General features: G+C 38.4%; 1 protein-coding gene across 1 annotated transcript in view; it reads left to right on the top strand.

Moving 5' to 3' along the window:
* LOC149141847 (uncharacterized) overlaps positions 1 to 22,460 on the top strand; it is a 292,486-nt gene that overhangs the window by 100,317 nt on the left and 169,709 nt on the right. Inside the window, exons 8-9 of the mRNA XM_089448516.1 lie at positions 17,303 to 17,347; positions 18,101 to 18,206. Of these exons, the coding sequence (XP_089304642.1) occupies positions 17,303 to 17,347; positions 18,101 to 18,206 (151 nt within the window). The remainder of the gene's footprint in view (positions 1 to 17,302; positions 17,348 to 18,100; positions 18,207 to 22,460) is intronic.

Here is a 22,460-nt window from a genome sequence, read left to right as displayed (position 1 = left end):
ATTCATTATTCTACATGTTTTTGTTGACATATATGTATCAAAATATAAAAAATATATATATTATATAAAAAACGCTTCGGGTTTCGCTGCCAAACCAGGAGCTTCTGAAAATGTCGCTCCCGCTCCCTGCTTTTGCTCCCGCTTCCCAAGTAACACTGCTCCGTTCATAGAAACTTGGACATGTTGTAGTACCCTTACCAAAACAAACCCCTAAATTCTAACAGCTACAAATTTAAGGATAAATTTATCAATTTAATACACAGACATCTACCTGGTTTCCATGTTTGAAGTTGATCCTGAACTATTGTAGCTCCAAGTTTGCTCCCGTTACCAAAATGATCAAATCCTCCCTACCAAGCTGGGCACAACCTTGGTACCTAGCTCCAAAGTATTTCAAAATGGAAGCACTTTGGCCCCCATGCCCAAAACTTCAAGAACAATTAAGGCCCACTCTTCCTCTTTGTCCTCTCTGTCTATGGCTTCCTCGAAATTTCCTTCACTGTTTGTGAAATACTCCCAAAACTCCTCCCCCTCAAATTCCTCCATCGATCCCCTTATATTCCCGAGGTTCCTTCCTTCCTCGACAACCTCTCCACCCCCCTCCATCCCTTCACTGTCTTATCCTTAACTCTCCTGAAATTCTCAGGCGGTGACCGCCTTTTGACATGGTAGCATCATGGTTGGAGGTTGTCGCCTTTATTTTACAAGTCATAGAGTATCAAATATAGTCCCTTTTTTATACTATAATTTCTTTTTAGTTGTATATAATATGTTTCATATATACCATTCCTTTTAATTTGAATATATGTTTGATATATTATATTGAATTATGTTAATAATAAGAGCAATTAAGTATTCAATTTATAAGCATTTAATAAAGAGATATTTACTATATATATATTTTTGGAGTGTTATGTTTAGGGTAAGATTTCCCTTCTTAATTGTTAGGTTTTTAATCTAGTATTTTAATAATTAATTCGTTTATCCTTTCTTTAGACATCTTTTATAACCAATTAATAAGTTTACTAATGCAATGCATGCATATGTAGCTATCATATGCATGCCTCGTATGCATGCTAATACTCGTTTTCTACCCATAGTTCGTGGTGAGGTCATTACACACGTCCCTGTCATACAACATAGCTTTGTTGCCCCAACTATAGACCTGTTTTCCGCTCTGCTACTCCTTTCTGCTGTGAATTGTATGGAGCTATCCACTCCCTTTTGATGCCCTCCTTTGCATAGAAACCTGTGAAGTCACTATTTGTGTACTCTCCTTGGTTATCCATGTGAAGTACCTTGATATGCTTTCCTGTAGCATTTTCCACTAGAGCTGTAAACTCTTGGAAACGACTGAAGACCTCATCCTTGGTCTTCAAGAAATAGATCTAGGTTTTCCTTGAGTAATCATCAATGAGGGTGACGAAGTACTCGTACCCTCTAAGAGATCTGGTGGACATAGGACTGCAAATATCTGAATGTATAAGCTGCAACACACCATCTGATCTATTGTAACTTCTTGGGAATGATGTCTTAACATATTTCCCAAGAATGCACACGCTTCACCATCATTGTGTTCCATGCTTAATTCTGGAACACCTGTCACTATCACCCTGAGCATCTTCAGTGCTCCATAATGTAAATGTCCTATTCTCCTATGCCATAATTCATTCAGGTCTCTCCCACTGCTACTACTATCACTACTGCCGCTGCTCACTAGTGCATTTGGACTAGCTGCAACTTGTACAACCTATTGCTTCGAACTCCAATCTTCCTCACCTTGTTCCAGTCTTGGTGTTTGATGAACACCTTCCCTACAAAATAGACATCATATCCCTTGTCCTGTAGTTCTGACATTGAAATTAGGTTCATACCTAAGCTGGGCACACGCAGTGCATCTGTAACATTGATGCTTTGCTCTTGACTCCCTCTGAATCTCGATGGTTCCTCTCCCAACTGGAGTACATTTACTCTTGTTTCCCAATTGGATTAGGAAGTCCATCTCCTCCTCCTTGTAGCTAGAGAAGTAATTTCTAAGTCCTGTCATGTGAGCTGATGCTCCACTGTCTATATACTAGACACCCTGTGAAGTTGAGTTAGAGAGGCAAGATATCTGAGCGAATTCATCTTCCAATCTGGAAGACAAATCCGTAGCTTCTTGAATGTTGAATCTCTCTGCGACCATACTGGAGAATATGAAAAGTTTATTGGGTAAGTCCTAGGTATAATTTCTGTGTGCTTTTCTCTTCCTACCCTATGCAAATCTGCAACTGCAAACCCTTGCTGCAAATCTATTGCGCCCAAATCTACTCTGTGAATCAACTAATCTGCTCACCAGAACTGCTTCCCGACAACTCCATTGCCTGTTGTCATTGCTTTGAAGCAAATCGAACTTTTTCTCCATCCCGAATTTGGAAATCGATTTTCTTGCCCCAACAATTCGCATTGCTTGGCTGGCTTGCGAAGATCTGGAGAAAGTGCTTCAGATCTCCCTTTGAAACTGCACAATCTCGCTTCTTCTTGCCTCTGACCCTCTGATCTGATCTTCAATGCTTTGATACCATGTGAAATTTCCTTAAATGCACCAATTGGAAATTATTCTCCTAATTGAATATAGTTTATTTGTTTACGACAAATAACGAATAAATCATTGATGCATTCTTCACAATAAAAAATACGTTGTGGAAATATAAAATTAGGAACTGAGAAATAGATGCGCACACATAAATATTGACACTAATGTTTTTAGACTAGATGTCCTAGGAAAAACCCTAAAGGGAAAACCAATGCAGCAAATGAGGGCTTATTTTATTATGCAACAAATATGGAGAATTACAACTGTTGGCCTTCCTGGACCAACTGAAACAATTTTTCTCCACTTGAAAATATATTGGGAAAATCTTTTCCCTTGCAACAGCTCTCCTGGCCTCTCCTCAACAAACTCGCACTCATAGTTTTAAAAAACGGCCGTTTCAAAACGGAAACGGCCGAGTTGGTCCGTTTCGATGCCCTCAGGACTGACTCGGTGGAGGAAACGGCTCGTTTGGCCGAGTCAGCCATGACTCGGGCGAGTCATTGAATGACTTGGCCGAGTCAGCAACTCGGCCGAGTCACAAACAACGGCCCGTAACCCATTAAAACAACGATTTAACATTATTTGAATGAATTTTTAAGGTGTTTTCTGATTGGTTTGGACTCCAAGGTGTTATATGAATTAGCTAAATGTTATTTGGAGTCCATTTCCCCCTCCCAAACCCTATTTAACACACTCAAATGCTCTCATTCTCTCATAGCAATCTCATGCATTTGAGTGAGAATTTCTTTGAGAGTTAGTGAGTAGTTCTTGAGCTTGTTTTTGGAGCAGCAGTGAGGAGTCTTGGGGGAGCATTGTAGCTGGAGTGAGGAGCTTCTTGGGCAGTCATTTGGAGCAGCATTGAGGAGTTGATTCTTGGAGCAAGCTTGAGGAGGCAGTTTGTGCCTGGAGGTATTCTTTTCACCTCTATAAATCTGTTTTTGCTTATTAAATTTTAGGTGCATATCTAGAAAGCCTAGAGAGTGGTTTTTGTCAAAGAAATGAACATTGAATCAATGCTTTTTTTATTTTTATTTTTTATTTTAATTAATTTTTAATTTTTAATTTTTCAGATTGTTTGCTTTCATTTCCTAGTCAAAAAATGGCACCTAAAGCGAGAGATCCTGCTTGGGCATATGTTGAAATGGTTGATAGTCAAATGCAATGCAAATTTTGCCATAGGAAAATTAAGGAAGATCCTGGGGGCATTAATAGGCTGAAACAACACTTGGCAGGGATTAGAGGCCAAATTACCCCATGTACCTCGTCAGAAATTGGGGAGATTAGGAAGCATTTGTTGGCCAACTTTGAGAAATTTAAAGAAGATAAGGCTAGGCAAAGAGACATACAGGCTGAAATTGGGAGGAAGAGGGAGATACAAAAAATGATGGCTACCAACCCCCATTATGATTCTGAGGGTTCTTCCTCTATCCCTCAAACTGATACATCCAACCCTTTCCGATATGTTCCTCCCTCTTTTGGTTCTGTTCAAGATAAGGGAAAGGGTAGAATGAAAAAGGGTGATGTGACTATCAAAAGTTATTTCACTCCCTCCTCTCCATCAGATGCACATGGTCCTGAAGTTAGTAAAAGTCAAATGCAACCCACTTTAGATGACCATTGGAAGAAAGAATTGAGGGAGACTGCTTGTGAGTACATAGCTAGATGGTGGTATGATGCTGATATCCCCTTTAATGCTGCTCGTTCACCATATTATGAGCCTATGTTTGATGCCATACATGCTGCTGGAAAAGGCTTCAAAGGCCCTACTATGCATGAGCTAAGGGGGTATCGTTTGCAAAAAGAAATTCAATCCATTAATGAGTATTTGAAAGAGTTCAAGGACTCATGGGCAAGAACAAGATGTTCCATCATGTCAGATGGATGGATTGATCAAAGAAACCGTACCATCATAAACTTTCTTGTCTTTTGCGCACGGGGAACCATGTTTTTAAAATCAGTTGATGCATCTGATAAGGTAAAATATGGGCAATTGTTGTTTCAGCTATTGGATCAGGGTGTTGAGGAGGTGGGGGTGGCTAATGTTGTTCAAGTCATCACAGATAATGCCTCTAACTATGTTCTTGCTAGTAAACTGTTAGAGGAAAAACACAAGACCATCTTTTGGACCCCATGTGTTGCACATTGCATAGACCTCATGCTTGAGGATATTGGAAAAATAGAGTGGGTCAAAAACACTATAGATCATGCCAAAAGCATAACAAAATTTATCTACAACCATACATTGATTTTGAGCCTCATGAGGAAACACACTGGGGGCAAGGATATTATTAGGCTTGCCATCACTAGATTGGCTACACATTTTTTGACATTGCAATCTATGCTTTCCCAACATAGAAACTTGCAAAAGATGTTTTCCAGTGATGAATGGAATCAAAGCAATTGGTCTAACAAACCCGAAGGCAAAGAATTGAAAAGGAAAGTCTATGAAGAAACTTTTTGGAGAAAGGCAACAGAGATTGTGAAGCTTGCTGAGCCACTAGTTAAGGTGTTGCGGTTGGTGGATGGGGAAAGGTTGGCTATGGGCTTCATTTATGAGGCTATGGATCAAGCAAAGGAGCAAATAAAGATGGTATACAAGGATAGAGTGGCAAAGTATGGGCCCATTTGGGCAATCATTGATGAAAGATGGAACAATCAACTCCATCGCCCTATACATAAATTTTTGAACCCACGGTATCATTATAAAGCTAAGGAGTCAGGAGCTTTGAGGGGGGAGGTCAGAGATGGACTGATTGATTGCATTGATCACATGATCCCATTGGAGTCTGATCAGCGGGAGATACACCGACAGGTCACAACCTTCAGCAATGCATCAGGTACCTTTGGGAAGAACCTAGCAAAGATTGCAAGAGAAGCAGATGAGCTAGGTAAACAAAAATTTCAATTTTCAAATTCTTAATAGTTTTAATATTTTTTTAAAGTTTGTTAAATCGTTTATAATTTGAAAGTTTGATATAATTTGTAATTTTGTTGAGCTAACTCATTACACTCCTATGTTTTTTGCAGCACAATGGTGGGATGCCTTTGGTGGCCATTGTCCTGAATTGCAAAGGTTTGCAATTCGTATTTTGAGTCAAACTTGCAGTGCATCTGGGTGTGAGCGCAGTTGGTCTGTATTTGAGAGGATTCACACAAAGAAGAGAAACCGTTTGGATCAAAAACGGTTAAATGATCTAGTTTATGTCCAATACAACCTCCGGCTCAGACGAAACCATTTGTTGAACAAAAGACCTGATTCAGATCCCATTGTGTTGGAAGAGATTGATCCAACATCAGATTGGGTAGTGGAGAGTTGTCCAGCAGAGTTTGATCCTGATGAGGATCTTGATTTAGACTTAGATATCGAGACATCAGTTGAACTTGAACATGCTGTTTAGTTGAATGCAGATCCCAATCCACCAACCTCAGTCTCACAGCCAGCAAGGACTCCAGTTGTAGGTGCTTCCTCTGCTCAGCCACGACAGAAGCGCAGTCGCATATCTACTCTATCTCGGCTTGCATCTGCTGCAGTTGCGCAGCCTGCTAGTGGTACCACTTCTACAGTTGCAGTTGGAGAGATGATGATAATGAGGAGGAGCCATGGGGTCCCCTGTTTGACTCTGATGATGATCCAGAGATTGATCAACATGATCTTGGCTCCTCTGGCAATAGCTACTAGCCAGTAGTACTAGTACTGGAGTCTGGTCACCGCCACAGTTTACTTTTGTTGTAGAGGCCATTTCTAGCCTCCTTGGTTATGTGTTTTTTGTTTTGAGTCTTTGATCATGTATGACAGTTGACTATATATTGCCATTGGGTACCATTTTGATATAATGGATTGGTTCATGTGCCTACTTTGATCATATGTTGTCTTCCATCTATATTATAATGCTGTGTGTTTGGAAACATGAATGAAAATCTTTAAAATTATGTTTAAAATCTTTAAAATTATGTTTTTTTATAAAAAAATAAATATTTAATGTATTTTTTACAACGACTGAGTCATTGAAATCGAGCTGGCCGAGTCATTACCGTTTCGCAGTCGGAGTCGGAGTCGATCTTCAGTCGAGTCGGAGTTTTAAAACTATGCTCGCACTTCCCAGCTAATTCGCACAACTGGACTAAAAGTGTGCACTGCTTGCTCTAAAGAGTTCGATCTGCCTCTGAAACTCCTCTAGATGAGCCATCCTTCCTGTCTTTGCCTCTGGAAACAATTCGCTAGGCTTATCGGGACTTGATTCAGGCACTAGCAATTGAATCGATCCCTTTCCTAGCAATTCATACTGGAAAACTGGGCAACTCACGTTGCAAAATTCGACCTCCCTCCTGGATAATTTGACCTTCCTTCCCTGACTCGGGAAACTGGAAAACCACCTGAGAGTTTCTTTGGAAATTCTCCCTTTTGCAAAACCCTGCTACTCTCCTTGCCTGGATCTAATTCTTCCCTCGCTATATACTATGCACTGGGTAATTCGCTTTGCCTTGCTCCCTTGTTTTTCAACTGTTTCTATCTCCATCCCATCAACTTGCTTTTATAATCTCTTGCTTGAGCATCAACGACCAAGATCTAATCGTGCTCGATTGCTTAGATCATCATAGACTTCATCAATTCACTTTTTGGAAGTCTCTAGAGCAAAAGTCAATTTCATCAATTAATACCCATTAATTAATCATTTTTTGTTAATTTTTGATAACAATGGTATGTTCTATGCTTAGAGCAATTTTACTTCAATTTCTCTATTAGTCCAATATCAATATCCAGTTTAGCAATCACATCATCATGATAGTAAAATGCAAATAGAACATAAACAATAACAGTAGAAGACAATCCAAGACAAGAGGACACAAGATATGGAACCAGCCGGGGACAAACCCCATTGTGGGGAAAGCCTTGATCAATTCTTCTTTTAATTCTTCAATAGTTCAGCAGAGAGAGAGAGTACAATATACAATTTTCACTTGCCCAATCAAACTGAAATCTGATCAGTCAAACAACACTAACATCAAGCCCTAACTAGAAAGTTAAGGTTGGTCAACAGGGCTGAATTCTTTCTCCAATTTAGCTCGGTAAAACCTAGTCAACTCGGCTCCCAATAGCAAGTCAAATCAGCCCAAAACTAATCTGAAAAAGTCCAGTCAAAACTGGTCAGTAAAAGTCAACACTGCAACAAACCCTAGCACAATCAACACTGGTCAAACGGAGGTCAAACTGCCTTAGATTTTGTGCCTAGAACTGTGGCCTGCGCAAACAGCAATCCTCCACCCAAAACTACAGTCAAAGATGGTCAACGTTGGTCAACACTGGTCAAAACAGCCTTCTGCAATTTTCAGTCAATTTTGGTCAACGCAGGGACAACAAAAGAATAGTCCCTTCTTCGCATTTGTGGAGAGAGAGAAGCCTCAGAAATCCGTACCCAATCAAGAGAGATGTGTGAGTGAATGAAGTGTCCAAATGAGGAGGAGGCACCTTGTATTTATATGCAAATGTTGAGGATGAATAGACGTGACTGTTGGGCTTCTGAGCCTACATGAGTTTGCTGGCCGACCTTGACAATTTGTCCATAATCAAAATAAATTCATAATTCCATTTGTACATGTCAAAATGGGATGATCTTTAGATCAATCCTACACCTCTCGGAGAGAGGAATCCAATAAAAATATCAGCTGCCTCATATGAGTTGTCCAAGGTGAAGTTTGGCCCTAGTTGCCAAAATTAACAATTTTCCTAAGTTAGACTTAGGAACTTTTTTTAATTATTGATCAATTAATTTAGTTGAGAAGTGTTTTCTAGGTTTTGGAGATCTTGTGTTCCTTAGTCTCTCTGACACCTTAGAGACTAGAACACCTCTCTGATGCTACTCCAAATCCATAAAATAACAAAGGCTATTCCATCTTTTCTTTACTTCTAGGTTTTCAATATAAAGTTGAAAATAATAATCAGCAACGAATAATGACCATACCTCATACCAATACCAAAGAGTGGAGTTGCCAAGATGAGCTTTACAAGAGACCTTCAAGATTGATGTATGTGCGCACCTCTACATCTAACATTATCTTGAAAATATGTAAGGAACAAGGTCTTTGTCCCTTCACAGAGTCACCATGTGAGAAAGTCATCTTCAATGCAACACTCTCACAAAAATGACATGAAGCACAATCTTCAAATTTTCAAGAGAATTGGCTTTATCCTTTGCAATGACATCAAAATGTTACCTCCCAACTTGTATTTGATGATAAAATCCCTAATCCACAAGGTACAACTTGATAGAGAATTACTAAGATGGTCACCATTTTCACCTAGGTAACCTATCACCATTGTCACCTAAGTAAGCTAACCTCCTCACTTTAGGCTGATTCTTCTTTGGCTCATGGGGGGTATCCCTAGTAAGATTACTAAATGTCATGTCCCCATTTTTATTCTTCTTCATAGTACAACCAGGGTGGATTTCCAGGACAGGGGATGGCCAGGTCAGTGGAGCAGGTTTATGTCATCAGGGGTCCCGATGGAGTTTTGAGGAGTTTTTATGGGATTTGATGGCATTTGCTTGGTATATTCCATCATCAGCGCAATTTGCCTTTCGTTTCATTGCATTCCGACAACTTTCAAAAATCAACATTATTATTGGGCATAACTTAATTAATTATGCTCAAGGTGGCATTCTGGGGAGATTAATTGATGGAACATCTTAGGGTAATAGATTGTTGGAACCAGAACGAGAAGATCTACATGATGGGACTTTTGGATCGGGTTTTCAGTGACCCAAGGAGACATGGTGGCCAATTTACCCTTTTCCCGCATTAAAAACAATATTTTAATTAAAATAAAAGAGGAAAAGGTGCTCCATGATTAAAATAATAATAAAATAGAAGATTCTAGAGGGGTCCATCAAATCTATAAAAGAGGAGGAGGAGGCCATTGGAGGACATCTTGGTTTTGATATTGTTTCTTGTATGAGAGGTTGAGAACTCGGTTCTCTACTCCATTGGTAGCCCCAGGATGAAAACTCTCGGGTGATATAGAGAGATTGGGTGAGCACCCATCTCCCCTTGGTGGATTCATTCAGAATCCACAGGTGTAGTGATTGTTTTTCTGTTTCAGTTTGGAGACCGGAGGGTCATTCCCAACTATTGTATTGGCATCTATCTATATATAATAAAGTTGGATTTTGGTTGTTGCATTTCTCATTGTTCCTCGTGTTGTGATTTTTAATGAGATTTTATGCAATTTATAGATTTATGGTTTGGGTTTTACATGGCAATCTTCTGGTAAATGCATGATAGTTTTATATGAAGTGCTTGTTCCAAAAATTTCTGATTTGGGACATTACACTAAAACTAAGCAATGAGGCACAAGGTGATGTGAGGGTAGCGTTAATAAAAATATATTTTTTATATTTTAGGAAATAAAAAGGGTGATGGAAGGAAATCGATATTAGTGTCAATCCATTAAGGCAACAAAGTCAAGAGGATATCTAAGAGGGATTATTTACTTAAGGATTAGAGAATGGAGACAAAGCTATGAAAGATTCAATAGCCTCCTCTCTTATCTAATTGAAAATAGAGGCCACAACCCTACAAAGAAGGCTCTAAATGGCTCCACCTTCAACTAACATAATCAACTTTAACATGGCAATTGAAACTATTAACCTTGCTAGAATACCTAGAGGATATATAAAGCAAGTTACTAATTAATAACTATTATATTAACAATGGGGAAAGGAGCATCAACAACCAAGATCTAATCGTGATCGGTTGCTAAGATCATCATAGACTTCATCAAGTCACTTTTTGGAAGTCTCTAGAGAAAAGTCAATATCTAAGAGGGATTATTTACTTAAGGATTAGAGAATGGAGACAAGACTATGAAAGATTCAATAGCCTCCTCTCTTATCTAATTGAAAATAGAGGCCACAACCCTACAAAGAAGGCTCTAAATGGCTCCACCTTCAACTAACATAATCAACTTTAACATGGCAATTGAAACTATTAACCTTGCTAGAATTCCTAGAGGATATATAAAGCAAGTTACTAATTAACAACTATTATATTAACAATGGGGAAAGGAGCATCAACAACCAAGATATAATCGTGATCGATTGCTAACATCATCATAGACTTCATCAAGTCACTTTTTGGAAGTCTCTAAAGCAAATGTCAATTTCATCAACTAATACCCATTAATTAATCAATTTTCCTAAGTTAGACTTAGTAATTTTTTTTACTTATTGATCAATTAATTAAGTTGAGAGGTGTTTTCTGGGTTTTGGAGATCTCGTGTTCCTTAGTCTCTGTGACACCTTAGAGACTAGAACACTTGTCTGATGCTACTCCAAATCCATAAAATAACAAAGGCTATTCCATTTTTTCTTTACTTCTAGGTCTTCAATATAAAGTTGAAAATAATAATCGGCAACGAATAATGACCATACCTCATACCAATACCAAAGAGTGGAGTTGCCAAGATGAGCTTTACAAGAGACCTTCAAGATTGATGTATGTGCTCACCTCTACATCTAACATTATCTTGAAAATATGTAAGGAACAAGGTCTTTGTCCCTTCACAGAGTCACCATGTGAGAAAGACATCTTCAATGCAACACTCTCACAAAAATATCACGAAGCATAGTCTTCAAATTTTCAGGGGAATTGGCTTTATCCTTTGCAATGACATCAAAATGTTACCTCCCAACTTGTACTTGATGATAAAATCCCTAATCCACAAGGTACAACTCGATAGAGAAGTACTAAGATGGTCACTATTTTCACCTAGGTTATCACCATTGTCACCTATGTAGGCTATCCTCCTCACTTTAGGCTGATTCTTCTTTGGCTCATGGGGGGTATCCCTAGTAGGATTACTAAAGCTAAGCAATGAGGCACAAGGTGATGTGAGAATAGCATTAATAAAAATATATTTTTTTATATTTTAGGAAATAAAAAGGGTGATGGAAGGAAATCGAGATTAGTGCCAATCCATTGAGGCAACAAAGTCAAGATGATATCTAAGAGGGATTATTTACTTAAGGATTAGGGAATGGAGACAAGGCTATGAAAGATTCAATAGCCTCCTCTCTTATCTAATTGAAAATAGAGGCCATGACCCTACAAAGAAGGCTCTAAATGGCTCTACCTTCAACTAACATAATCAACTTTAACGTGGCAATTGAAACTATTAACCTTGCTAGAATTCCTAGAGGATATATAAAGGAAGTTACTATTAACAACTATTATATTAACAATGGGAATAGGAGGAGGAGCTATGTCACATGTAACACCGCTTCCAAGTGGTAGAGCTTACCCTTCAAATGGATCAATTTTGTTAATATTACCTATATAGAGGACTTGACATCCACATCCAACTTGAAAGTGCAAAATAATAGCCAAGAGAGAAGACCTTAAACAAAACACCAATTCGCCTCAATGCTTGATCTTCAAAAATGCTCTTCTCAAATATTTCAGTCAATCACAACTAATGCTACGTGGGGAGCTTCGTGTTGGAAACTTAACTAAATTGAGAGGTGGGGGGGCCGGGGGGGGGGGTGAATTAGTTTAGTACATTCATGGACATTAAATTATGATTACTTTTCAATTGTTAACTGAATTATTAGATGTGCAACACACCTTATGAATAGTAGATTTAACTTATGAACAATATGTAATATGTGAACTACAACATAACAACTTTCATGACAACATAAAATCAGCACACAAAATCATCACATGGACACCAGATGTAAGTGGAAACCCATAAAGGGAAAAAACCACAACTTCGTTATTGTTGTGATGCAAAGGCAAGCTCCTGCTCCTTTATTACATCTGATTTTTTTGTAGGTTCCCACCTACCGGAGACTGCTACCTCAATTCTTCTGCATGCTACACTTTGCAAGGAAGCTCCAACTCCCATCAATTTTCTGCAGGCTACAATCCATAGGAGGCTCCTACCTCAACAGGATAGAACCTGTTCTTTTTATCAAGCTACAACTTGAAAGGAGACTGCAATCCCCTGATATATATAAGAAACATATGCTGGTTTACCTGGTCTATAAGTTTGCATACCTCCGTCTCTGCCTCTATTTCTTCTTTGCCTCACATCTGCTTCACATCATCTCTATATATGTGCCAGGTAACTAATGAACAACACCTCAATCAACTCTCACATTCTCTAACTCTCAAACTTTCAGCCTTCCAACCTCACACGTTTTGTAAATAAGCTTTGAAGGCTGTTAGTATTCCAAACATGAATCTGAAATGACAAGTCTTGTCTCTTTGCATTCCAAAGGTCTCTTCATTTCCAAACTGTTTCAACTCTTGAATATTAAATTCCTTGCATCACAAAAATTTCTTCAACATAGCAATTTCTGCAACATTATGCAAGCAGTTCAACATATGTATCACAACACTACAACATATGTATATGCAAGCAACCTTAGCTTCTCTGCAACCGTAGAAACCTTTGCAACATAAAAATATATGCAAAACAATTCCTTCATGCCTTTGCCTTGCATAACATCAGCTCAACATGGCATATGAAAGCCATCAACACAAACATCAAGCCACCAACACAAATATATCTAAATGCAGCAACATCTTCATTCAACTAGGCCATACCACTGCATACCTCTGTTCTATCTTGCTGATCATACCTCCTCACACTTTTGTCAAGTTGCTGCTTTGCTGTTCTTTTGCGATCACCTTCATCTCTTGCTGCTTCTGCTGTCATCAAGCATGCCAAGCATACCTTGCTACTCTTGTTGTTCCTTTGCCATCAATGAGAACAATGCCAATAATCTCCCCCTTTGGCATTGATGGAAACACAATGTTCCTCCTTTTTGTCTTGAAAAATTATCCTCCATGACTTTGCTTACCTCCACCTTTGACATCAGTGGCAAGGAGGTTGGACACTTAAGGAAACTCTCTGACTGCAACAACTTCCTGATTTGGTTCATGAGCAATAAAACTTGAACAACTTCATTCTCATGAGCTATAAGAATTGGATATAAGGACATCATTACTAATATAAGCTGCTGCCTCATATCTTCAAATAAGATGGTCTCTTCCAACTGTAATGTGCTTCATGTTAGATAGATGTTTCAGAAAGAATGTGCACCAGTGAAGTCAAATGCTTACCAACAACTAGGTCTGAGTTTAAGAAATGTATAGTTGGCAACTCAACAGTTTGTTATAATACAAAAAATTAAAATAATGATATTTCATTTCTCTTGTTATTGCTAGTCTCCAATTTGCAGCACACAATAATATTTGCTCAGTTCTGCGATGGAAACATACGATAATCTGTGCTCACTTCTGCGATGGTCTATGATGATACTTCTGAGGCTTTCCATGTGTGCTTGATATTGACAAGAGGGTAGGCACATTTATAGGTTTGAGGTCTCATAACATTATCGTATGCAACTCTTGACCAATTTAGACTGTCATGATTGTTGATTTTGGGGTAGCATCGGATGTGCTCTAGCTTCGAAATTTTGTGGAGGGGCTAGAATACATAAGATCTCCAAGACCCAGAATAGTTTGGAGAAATTCCACTTGGATTGTGAGTTATTAAAATAATTAATATTTTTAATGGGGTTCCTAAATCTAAACTTAGGAAAATAAAAATATTAACGGGTATTAATAAAAATTTGGGTGAAAAGCTTCTAAGACATGAGGATCAAGTCTGTTTTAATCTTAGCCGTTGACTAGGGACTTAATCTCGGCCGTTGATTCATTAATAGGAAAAATATAAGAGGAGGCTTGAGGGACAGTTGGAGATACACCGAGTGATCAAATTAGTTCGATTTTTCTGAGGCGTGGTTTGCTGAGAAAATTGAACTAGTGATCTGAGTTGCAATGAGAGGGGCAAAAGCAGAGATTTGGATCGGAAAGGAGTTCCGAGCCAAAGAGTACCGAGTAGAGAGGCAACAATAGCATCAGAGAGGTAGCACAGAGGCCTACGAAGCCCAGGAAGGGGCTCACGCAGGCCAAGAGGGTCTCTTGCAGTGGCAGTGTAGGATATTTGTCAGAAGTTCGAGATTTTGTTGGAGAAGCGAGGTTCTGAGCCGGGAGGGCTGAACAACAGTCTTCCTCTAGCAAATTGATCTAGCAGAAGGGGTGACGCAGTCTCCTAGAGGCAAGACGCTGGCCCAAGCAGTGATTACGCTGGGATTTCACAGTGTTTGCCAGAGTCAGGCCACTCAGTGGATTAGTTGTGACTTGGAGAATGAGGTAAACCCTCGTATGTATTTCTTGCTGCCGTGATTTCTCTGAAAGGTTAGCCAGTGTGAGAGGCAACCTGTTGTACTCAGATTCTGCTTGCTTAATAATACAAACCCTTTATCTGTTGCACTGGTTTTCCCGCATTGGGTTTTTCTGGGGACGCTTGTCCAAAAATAACAGTGTCCCTTGTGTGTTCGTCTCATCTATTGTTTCAGTTTATGATCTGTATGTCAGTGTAGTCTGCAGTAGTGTTTTTCATCATTGTTTATAATAAAATAACTCGTTGAATGAAATACCAAGTAGGAGATGATAAACCAGTGACTGCAGTAGGATTTTTGTTTGTATAGATTCAGAAATTTTCACAATGATCACATTCATGAGCACCCTACATATTAATATCATTTCTTATAGATAAACTCCTCAGAGTTGGTGTCATCAGCATAGTTGATACAGCTTCTGGCATTATTTACAAATAGTAAAGCAAAAAGTGGAAGGGTATATACAGAGAAAAACCCAAGTTTTACCTTTTATTTGTAGTGGATCTGATGCGATTCCAGCGGGGGAAGGCCGTTTGGATGTAAAGACCCAAGTATATTTAGCAAAGATCTATTATAAAAGGAATATGCCTTCAGCTCTATGCATCTTTTATCCTTTATCATTTAACATGTATGGCTAAGCAAAAGGGAGTTGTTGGTGCCTGCAATATTTGGATGATTAGTTGCAGACTGAGCTGGACAAAGCATGCAGTCTATTTCAGTTCAAGTTTGATAGGATGTTAAGCTTCTTGAAGTTTTCTATTCATTTGTATTGAAGAGCGTCATATGCAGATTACAATAGTAGAACACATATGATGGATAAGTGTACTGTTGGATATCTAAATAATAAACACACATTTTGTTGAGAAAAGGTACAAGGAGGTGTTTCCTAGTTCTTTTGCCTAGGAGAACACATAATAATACTTTTTTAGTAAGTGACTTTATGAGTTATTGAAATCATAAAGTGACTTAAAAGTCACTTTATGATATACTTTAGTACTATGTACTTTATATTATTAAAGTCACTTTATGTTTTTAAGTTGACTTTATGTGAAAAAGGTACAAAGTACAAAAACAACATTGAAGTGATAGGGAGGCTCTTAATGAAGGGGGGATATAAAAAATGGGGTCAAGTGAAGATTAGATCTCCACAATTGATCTATGAGAGCTGACACCTAATCTCAGCCATAGATCAAAGGGTTAGGGTTCTCTCATCATTATGAGAGACTAAAAAGGTAAAAAGGCAAAGTGAGATCATTATTTTTCATGTGCATTTGTGGAGGAGAAAAGAAGTGCAAGGTGAAGGAGAGGGAGGCTGTGATAGCGATTTGCTGAGGAGAACTAGATCTGAAGCAGCTCAAATTTCAAGACAGGCCCGAGATTTCAGGCTGGAAGGCACACATTCCCAGAATTTGCAGCCAGAGATTCTAGCACAAAAATTGAGGCTGAAAAGGCTGTTTATCAGACCCGAAATTTGAAGCAGTGAGGGCAGAATTCAGCTCTGGTTTGAAGGAGGATTTCGGCGATTCTTTTAAGGCTGAGCTAGGCCGGTATTTGAGGAGAACTGCCCCACATTCCTAGGAGGTAACCTGCATGCATTTCCAGGCAGAGATTGCTGGAATTGTGGCGCAATTTTCGTGGGGGTCAAATGTTTTCAGTGGGACAAATTTCTGAGCAGTCCAAGTCAGACAGAGGCCCAGAAATTGAGACAGTGCAGGGAGAGATAAGTAATACAGAGTTTATATTTAATGCTGTGTAAATTTCTCTGAGAATTAGAAGCAAATAAAATTTCCTTCAAACTGGTTTTCCCCTCGTGGGTTTTTCCAGGGTCTATGTTTAACCAAAAATAAGTGTCTCAAAAACTTGTGTGAATGCTTGTCTCTAATTTCCTATCGGCTGAAAAGTGAAATGAAAGTAGAGGTAGTCCTGTTAATGTTTCTTTTAAATTTGCTTTCAGTTTATATATCAGCTTAACATGTGGGGTTGTGGGCATTAAACTATATGCAAAGCAAACTGAAACTGGGGAGGGCTACAGAAACCAAAATTTCTACACATTCTTCTTTCTATGTAAAATGACCAAGGAAGGTTTTGACTACATCTGTAGACCAGGACCCTGATGGTAGTCAGGATTTTGCATGAGCAAGAAGCAGGAAAAGTTTGTCTAGCTCTGCCTAGGTCTTTATTTGAATATTTACACTCATCTTTAATTCTCACTATTGTAATTTAAATTCTTGTATCTAGTATCTACTATCGTAGTTCCTTTTTCCAACTAATAACTGTATAATTTCTTTTATTTGTGTCAAGAAGAATTATTACCACTTCACAAGAATTTGTTCTTCCATTGTTGTATAAGGTGTACTTGTTTACATATTTTATCTGCTTCGTTACTTACAGATTTTGTAGAATCCACATGATCCCAAGATTGCTTCTTAATATTATCTAATCTCTATCTAATCATCTGAATGAATTTTCCTTGCAGGCTCTGGGAGATGTTGTTTTGAATCATCGTTGTGCTCACAAACAGGTTTTCTTAGCAAAACATTCTATCTGCAATTTCATTGGTTGGAACTCTTCTGAATTTGTCCTACTGTAGCACTCATTCTCTATACATCGTGGTATTTTACTGTTTGATGCTTTGAATTTCACTTACCTTCCTTTTACGTTTATATTCATAAGCATCTCTGGCTTGTTAATTGTAACTGCTAGCGGTAAGGATTATATTTTTGTATTCTCCACTTGTATATTATGTAGTATATCTACTTAGACGTAAAAGTGCATGCCTTCTTCAATTTACAATTCGCTAGTTTGAGACAGCCTGAAAACCAGTCCATACAAGTTGTTGCGGAGTGAAAGATTCAAAATTTTACATGGTGTGAATACTTTTGGCAGCTGGCCAATTTATGTCTTTCACTGGCTATGTTGAGTAAGGGGGAAATGATTTCTGTACTATTGTGATAAAATATAGTTATTTCTGGTCTTCAGACTAATTTATGTCATCCAGTTTGGGTCACTGCCATTTCTTGTATGAGTGCATTTTTGTTACTGCTTGTTGGTGTTTTCTGGTCTTTCATATAGTTATTAGGTTTTACTTGGAGAAACCTTTGATTGGCCATTTTTATCTATTTTATTTTGTTTGGTATTTACTATGTGAGCATTCTCATGGTTCATCTGCATGTTATGTGCAATGCATGTAGAACATTAGAGGTAGACATAAGTGAAAGAAAATGGTTTTTGTGGTGGAAACTGGAAAGATCTTATGGAAGTACTTTGTTTGTAGAGTCCGAATGGTACATGGAATATCTTTGGTGGGAAGTTTGCTTGGGGACCTGAGGCTATTGTTCGTGATGATCCCAACTTCCAAGGCCGTGGTAATCCTTCAAGTGGTAAGTTACATAGACTTTGTTAGAAGAGAATAGTTAAGGTTTGTGGAGACTACGATGATGACCTTCTTCAATAAGGACACATGCAAAGGATTCTTTTTTAGATGCTCAACAAACTAATTTGAAATAGATATCCTGAATTTGAAATGACATATGGTCTATTTGTAGCTCAAGTTTCATTTTCAGCCTCTAACTGGTCAGAAAATGTCTATGGTTATGGTTTTCCACTTGTTTTCTGAAGTTAATGATTTGATAATTTTTTCTGTCTCCATTCTGGTTGTTTTCTTTCAATTTGTTTCCTGAGATTCTTTTAAGATTTTTATATTTTTTCATATTAATAGCTATGATAAAGAAAGGTTTTATATGTTAAAGTATTTAGATCCCAATATAATCTTTATCTACACCTTTTTCTAGTTGCTCCTGCTTTTTAGTAATCATAAAATTGTAAGGTTCCCATGAAAAGCGATAATATGAGCCGATATACAGCTGAGATTTTCAGCATCTCCATGGTGTCTCATACTTTGGGTAGTGCACGTATGTTGAAATTCCACGCACCCTAGGTCTGGTTTATGACTTAGCTAAGCACATAAACACACTAGCAGTGCTCAACAATAAACGAATTTGCACAGCAGAATATAACAGCAAACAGATCAATAACAGTAGACAATATTTTTGGTCCAAATCACGTTTCTTATGATTACATTAAATAATAAAACCTTAGAGCTCCCATACTAGGGATCATGGCCCTTCACATACCCTGATACAAAGCTATGGTACACAGTTAGTCCTAGGACTTAGGCCTAGTCCATCAGGCTCTCTTCTGCCCAAATACAAAGACAATACAAAAATTATAACCAGCAAGAGCTTGACTCACCTGGGCATGTTCCTTTACCCTACAGACCCATGTCAGCCTTACTGTAGCATACATCCTTCGGCTGCTACAGACTTCTTTCCATAGGATCAGCTCCTTTAGACCTCTGTCCTACTACCTCTCTTTGGTGGACTGCTCCTTGAGCCAACTTAACTATACTATCACTTTATTCAGCCTTCTCTTCCCTCTGTCCAGCTGATCTGGACTCTTCTAGGCCTATGCTGTGCAGCTGTAGGTTTCGACCTACCCAGCTTGGCACTTGTTCTGCCGTGGCCTGCCCTAACAAGGGCTACTAAACTTCTGTCCAGCCTCGGTCTTCTAGCACAGGTACAAACAGACCTGCGGCTTCCACAATCCTGACCTCGGCTGGCTATCACCAAGCTCCTTAAGCCCTCCGAGCAGTCTCCAGCAGTTCCTTGGTCACCCTTATCTAGACTTCGTTCCCTTCAGAATAGAATTGGCTGGCCTCTTAACCAAGACGTGCTGCTACAACAGCCCTAACACACAAATCGGCCCCTTCCTTCAGGTATGTGGTTACTTAGCTAGGCCCCTGTCCTTCTCCAAAACAGTCTTCAGCCCTACTACACCATGTCAGATCTCCTTCTCGCCTTAACCGGGCCTTCTATCCCACAGCTGTTCACTTAAGCCAGCCTCGGCCTTAGATCTAGGCCTCGGACCTCCACAAACAAACCCTCTGCCTACTTGACCCTTCTAGCTGACTCAGGCTCCTTGTCAAACAGGTTTCGGCCCCCCTCCTAGCTAGCAGCTGTCCTTGCTGCAGCTATCCTCCAAGGTTTGCGGCTCTTCTAGGGCTCTCATGCTTCACAAATGAAGTCCATCTCACTTATGTTCTTGGCCTATCCTTTGTCTATATTTATAGCTCTTGATTAAGTATTCTGGGGGCCTTCTTTGCCCTTCAAGAAACCCCACCATCTCACCCCTCAATAACAAATTAGAATATAATATTAATTTCCTTGTGTTCCAAGCCCACCACTTTGGGTCAAAAACCCCAACCCTTGGGTATCTTGTTCACAAGTTCACTTTTTGTGGGTTTTCTCTTGGAAATACCTTCCTAGCTATCCAAATTTCAACAACATAGATGTAGGAACATACAAGTAAATAACGTAATGGAAGCCCTTTGACTATGGAAAATGTTATCAATCAAAACTGGGATGAGTCAAATGGACGTTAGGGAAAGTGTCAATGCTACCTCACATAGTTACTCTCACTTTGGGCTAGTGCTTGCGAGCCTTGTGGGTATTCCGCAATGATCTAAAACCATAGGTCTTCAAGTATTCCCTCCCAAAAAGGCTTCAAATCTGCAAAAGTAGTATGAGAAATCTTAGAAATTACTCAATTTTCTGCCTGTGAAAATTCCTTAATTGCAACAAGTGGTATTCAATATTCTATCCATTGGAGATTATTTGTCTTTAGAATAAAATCACAACAAATAATGATTAAATCACCACTGCAATTTTCACAAATAATAACAGGTATTGAGAAATAATACACACAAAATAATTGACACTCATATTATTGGACAAATTGTCCCTGGAAAAACCCCAGCATGGGGAAAACTAGTTCTGTAGATGAGGGTTTTATTATTAATCTTAAGCAAAAATTGAGAATTAGAATTTGCTTGCCTCTCACTGGCAAAGCTCCAACATATATTTTCTCCATTGGCAATATCAATCCGGAAACACAATTTTCCCTTCTGCAAAACCTCACGGCCTCCACTGAGTAGTTTGCACTCCCTGCCTGCTACACGCACTGACTAATCTAGAAATGCGTATGACCCCCTCTGGAACTCGCAATGACTCCAAAAATTCGTTCCGGTAATGATCTTTGCCTCCTGCAACTTGACTGAGCAACTCACACCTCCTCCGGTATCTGTCTCCGACAACTGGAAATCGAATTGCTGTCTAACTATGTAAACTGGCTAGTCCGACTTCACTGCAGTATAATTTAACCTTCCTTTCTTTCTTTGGAAATTGGAAATCATTGAGAAATTTCCTCTGGAAATTCTCTCCTCAATCTTCTCTGCTGAAACCCTTTTGCCGGTGTCTACCTTGCTCAAACTGCGCCCCTGCTATCATTGCAAACTTGGTGATTGAAACTCCTTGATATGTCTCCAATTGACCCATCGATTTTCTCTTATAATCTCTTGACAAATCAATGGCCACGATCTAATCACAATCGATGACTAAGATCATCTTGACCCCATCAAGTGACTTTTCCAGAAGTCTCTAGAGCAAAATTGATTTACCTCAATTAATCTGATTTAATTAACTAGTTTTCCTAAGTTAGACTTAGGAAAATATTTAATAATTGGCTAATTAATCTAATTAAATTTTCCTCAAAATTTTCTGGGTCTTGGAGATAATATTTTCTTTTGTTCCTTAGCCTCATAGACACCAATAAAGACTAGAAAACCTGTCTGAGCTACTCAAACACTATCACTCCCTCTTAGAGAGGAAGGTGTTCTCCACTACTCCCATCTTATCCCTGAAGAACACAAACTTTTCTTTACCCAACCCCTTCGTGAGAATATCCGCAACCTGCTAATCTGTGGGAACAAACTATAGTCGAACTGATCCACATGGTACACAATCTTTAATGAAGTGGTATCTGGCATGGATATGCTTCGACATAAGTTACCAGGATTCAGATACAGATTTGGATACAGATCTGGACTCGTCATATTTTTGAAAATCCGGGATCTGAATACGACAAGGATGCATCCAGTACAAAAAATATAATAATATTTTTTTAAATTTTAAAAAACACTTAATTAATTAATTATATTATAAAAATTAATTTCTCAAGAGGCTTATATTATTATAACTACTTGCCTTTTTCGGGAGGTTGTGAATACATCCAATGCTGAATATATTATAATATTGTATTATAAATAATTATAATTTACATTATTCAACATTCTTATTATTTTTTATTATATACAGGTATATAAGCTTCTAAGAAATAATTTTAAATAATTATAATTTATTATAATTTAAACATTTAAATTTGTAATATAAGAAATAAATTGTAGTGTAACTACTAACATGTAACATTATTAATTAAATACTAACTACTAACATGTAACATTATAATTTATAATTACATAATATAACATTGTTAATTTATTTATTTAGCATTATAACAGTCTGCGGCATAATACTCTCTGAGGCTGCGGCATAATACTCTTGACGGGTGTGGCATAATACTCTCGGCATAATATAAGAAAACCCCAAAAATGCATATAAACATAATACTCAGTCCCTGTAATAATACTTTGAACATTATAATACTCTTTGTGCTGTCTCTGTCCCTCAGTCCAGAGCCCATCAATTCTCAATTCAGGGATCTGTTTCTTATTTCCGGAT

The sequence above is a fragment of the Pinus tabuliformis genome, chromosome X (genome assembly GCF_031772625.1).
Source record: "Pinus tabuliformis cultivar Carrire ecotype Pingquan chromosome X, CPIR1, whole genome shotgun sequence".
Classification (NCBI taxonomy): Eukaryota; Viridiplantae; Streptophyta; class Pinopsida; order Pinales; family Pinaceae; genus Pinus; species Pinus tabuliformis.
Note: the sequence above shows the minus strand (reverse complement) of the source record. Positions and strands in the feature narration are given on the sequence as shown.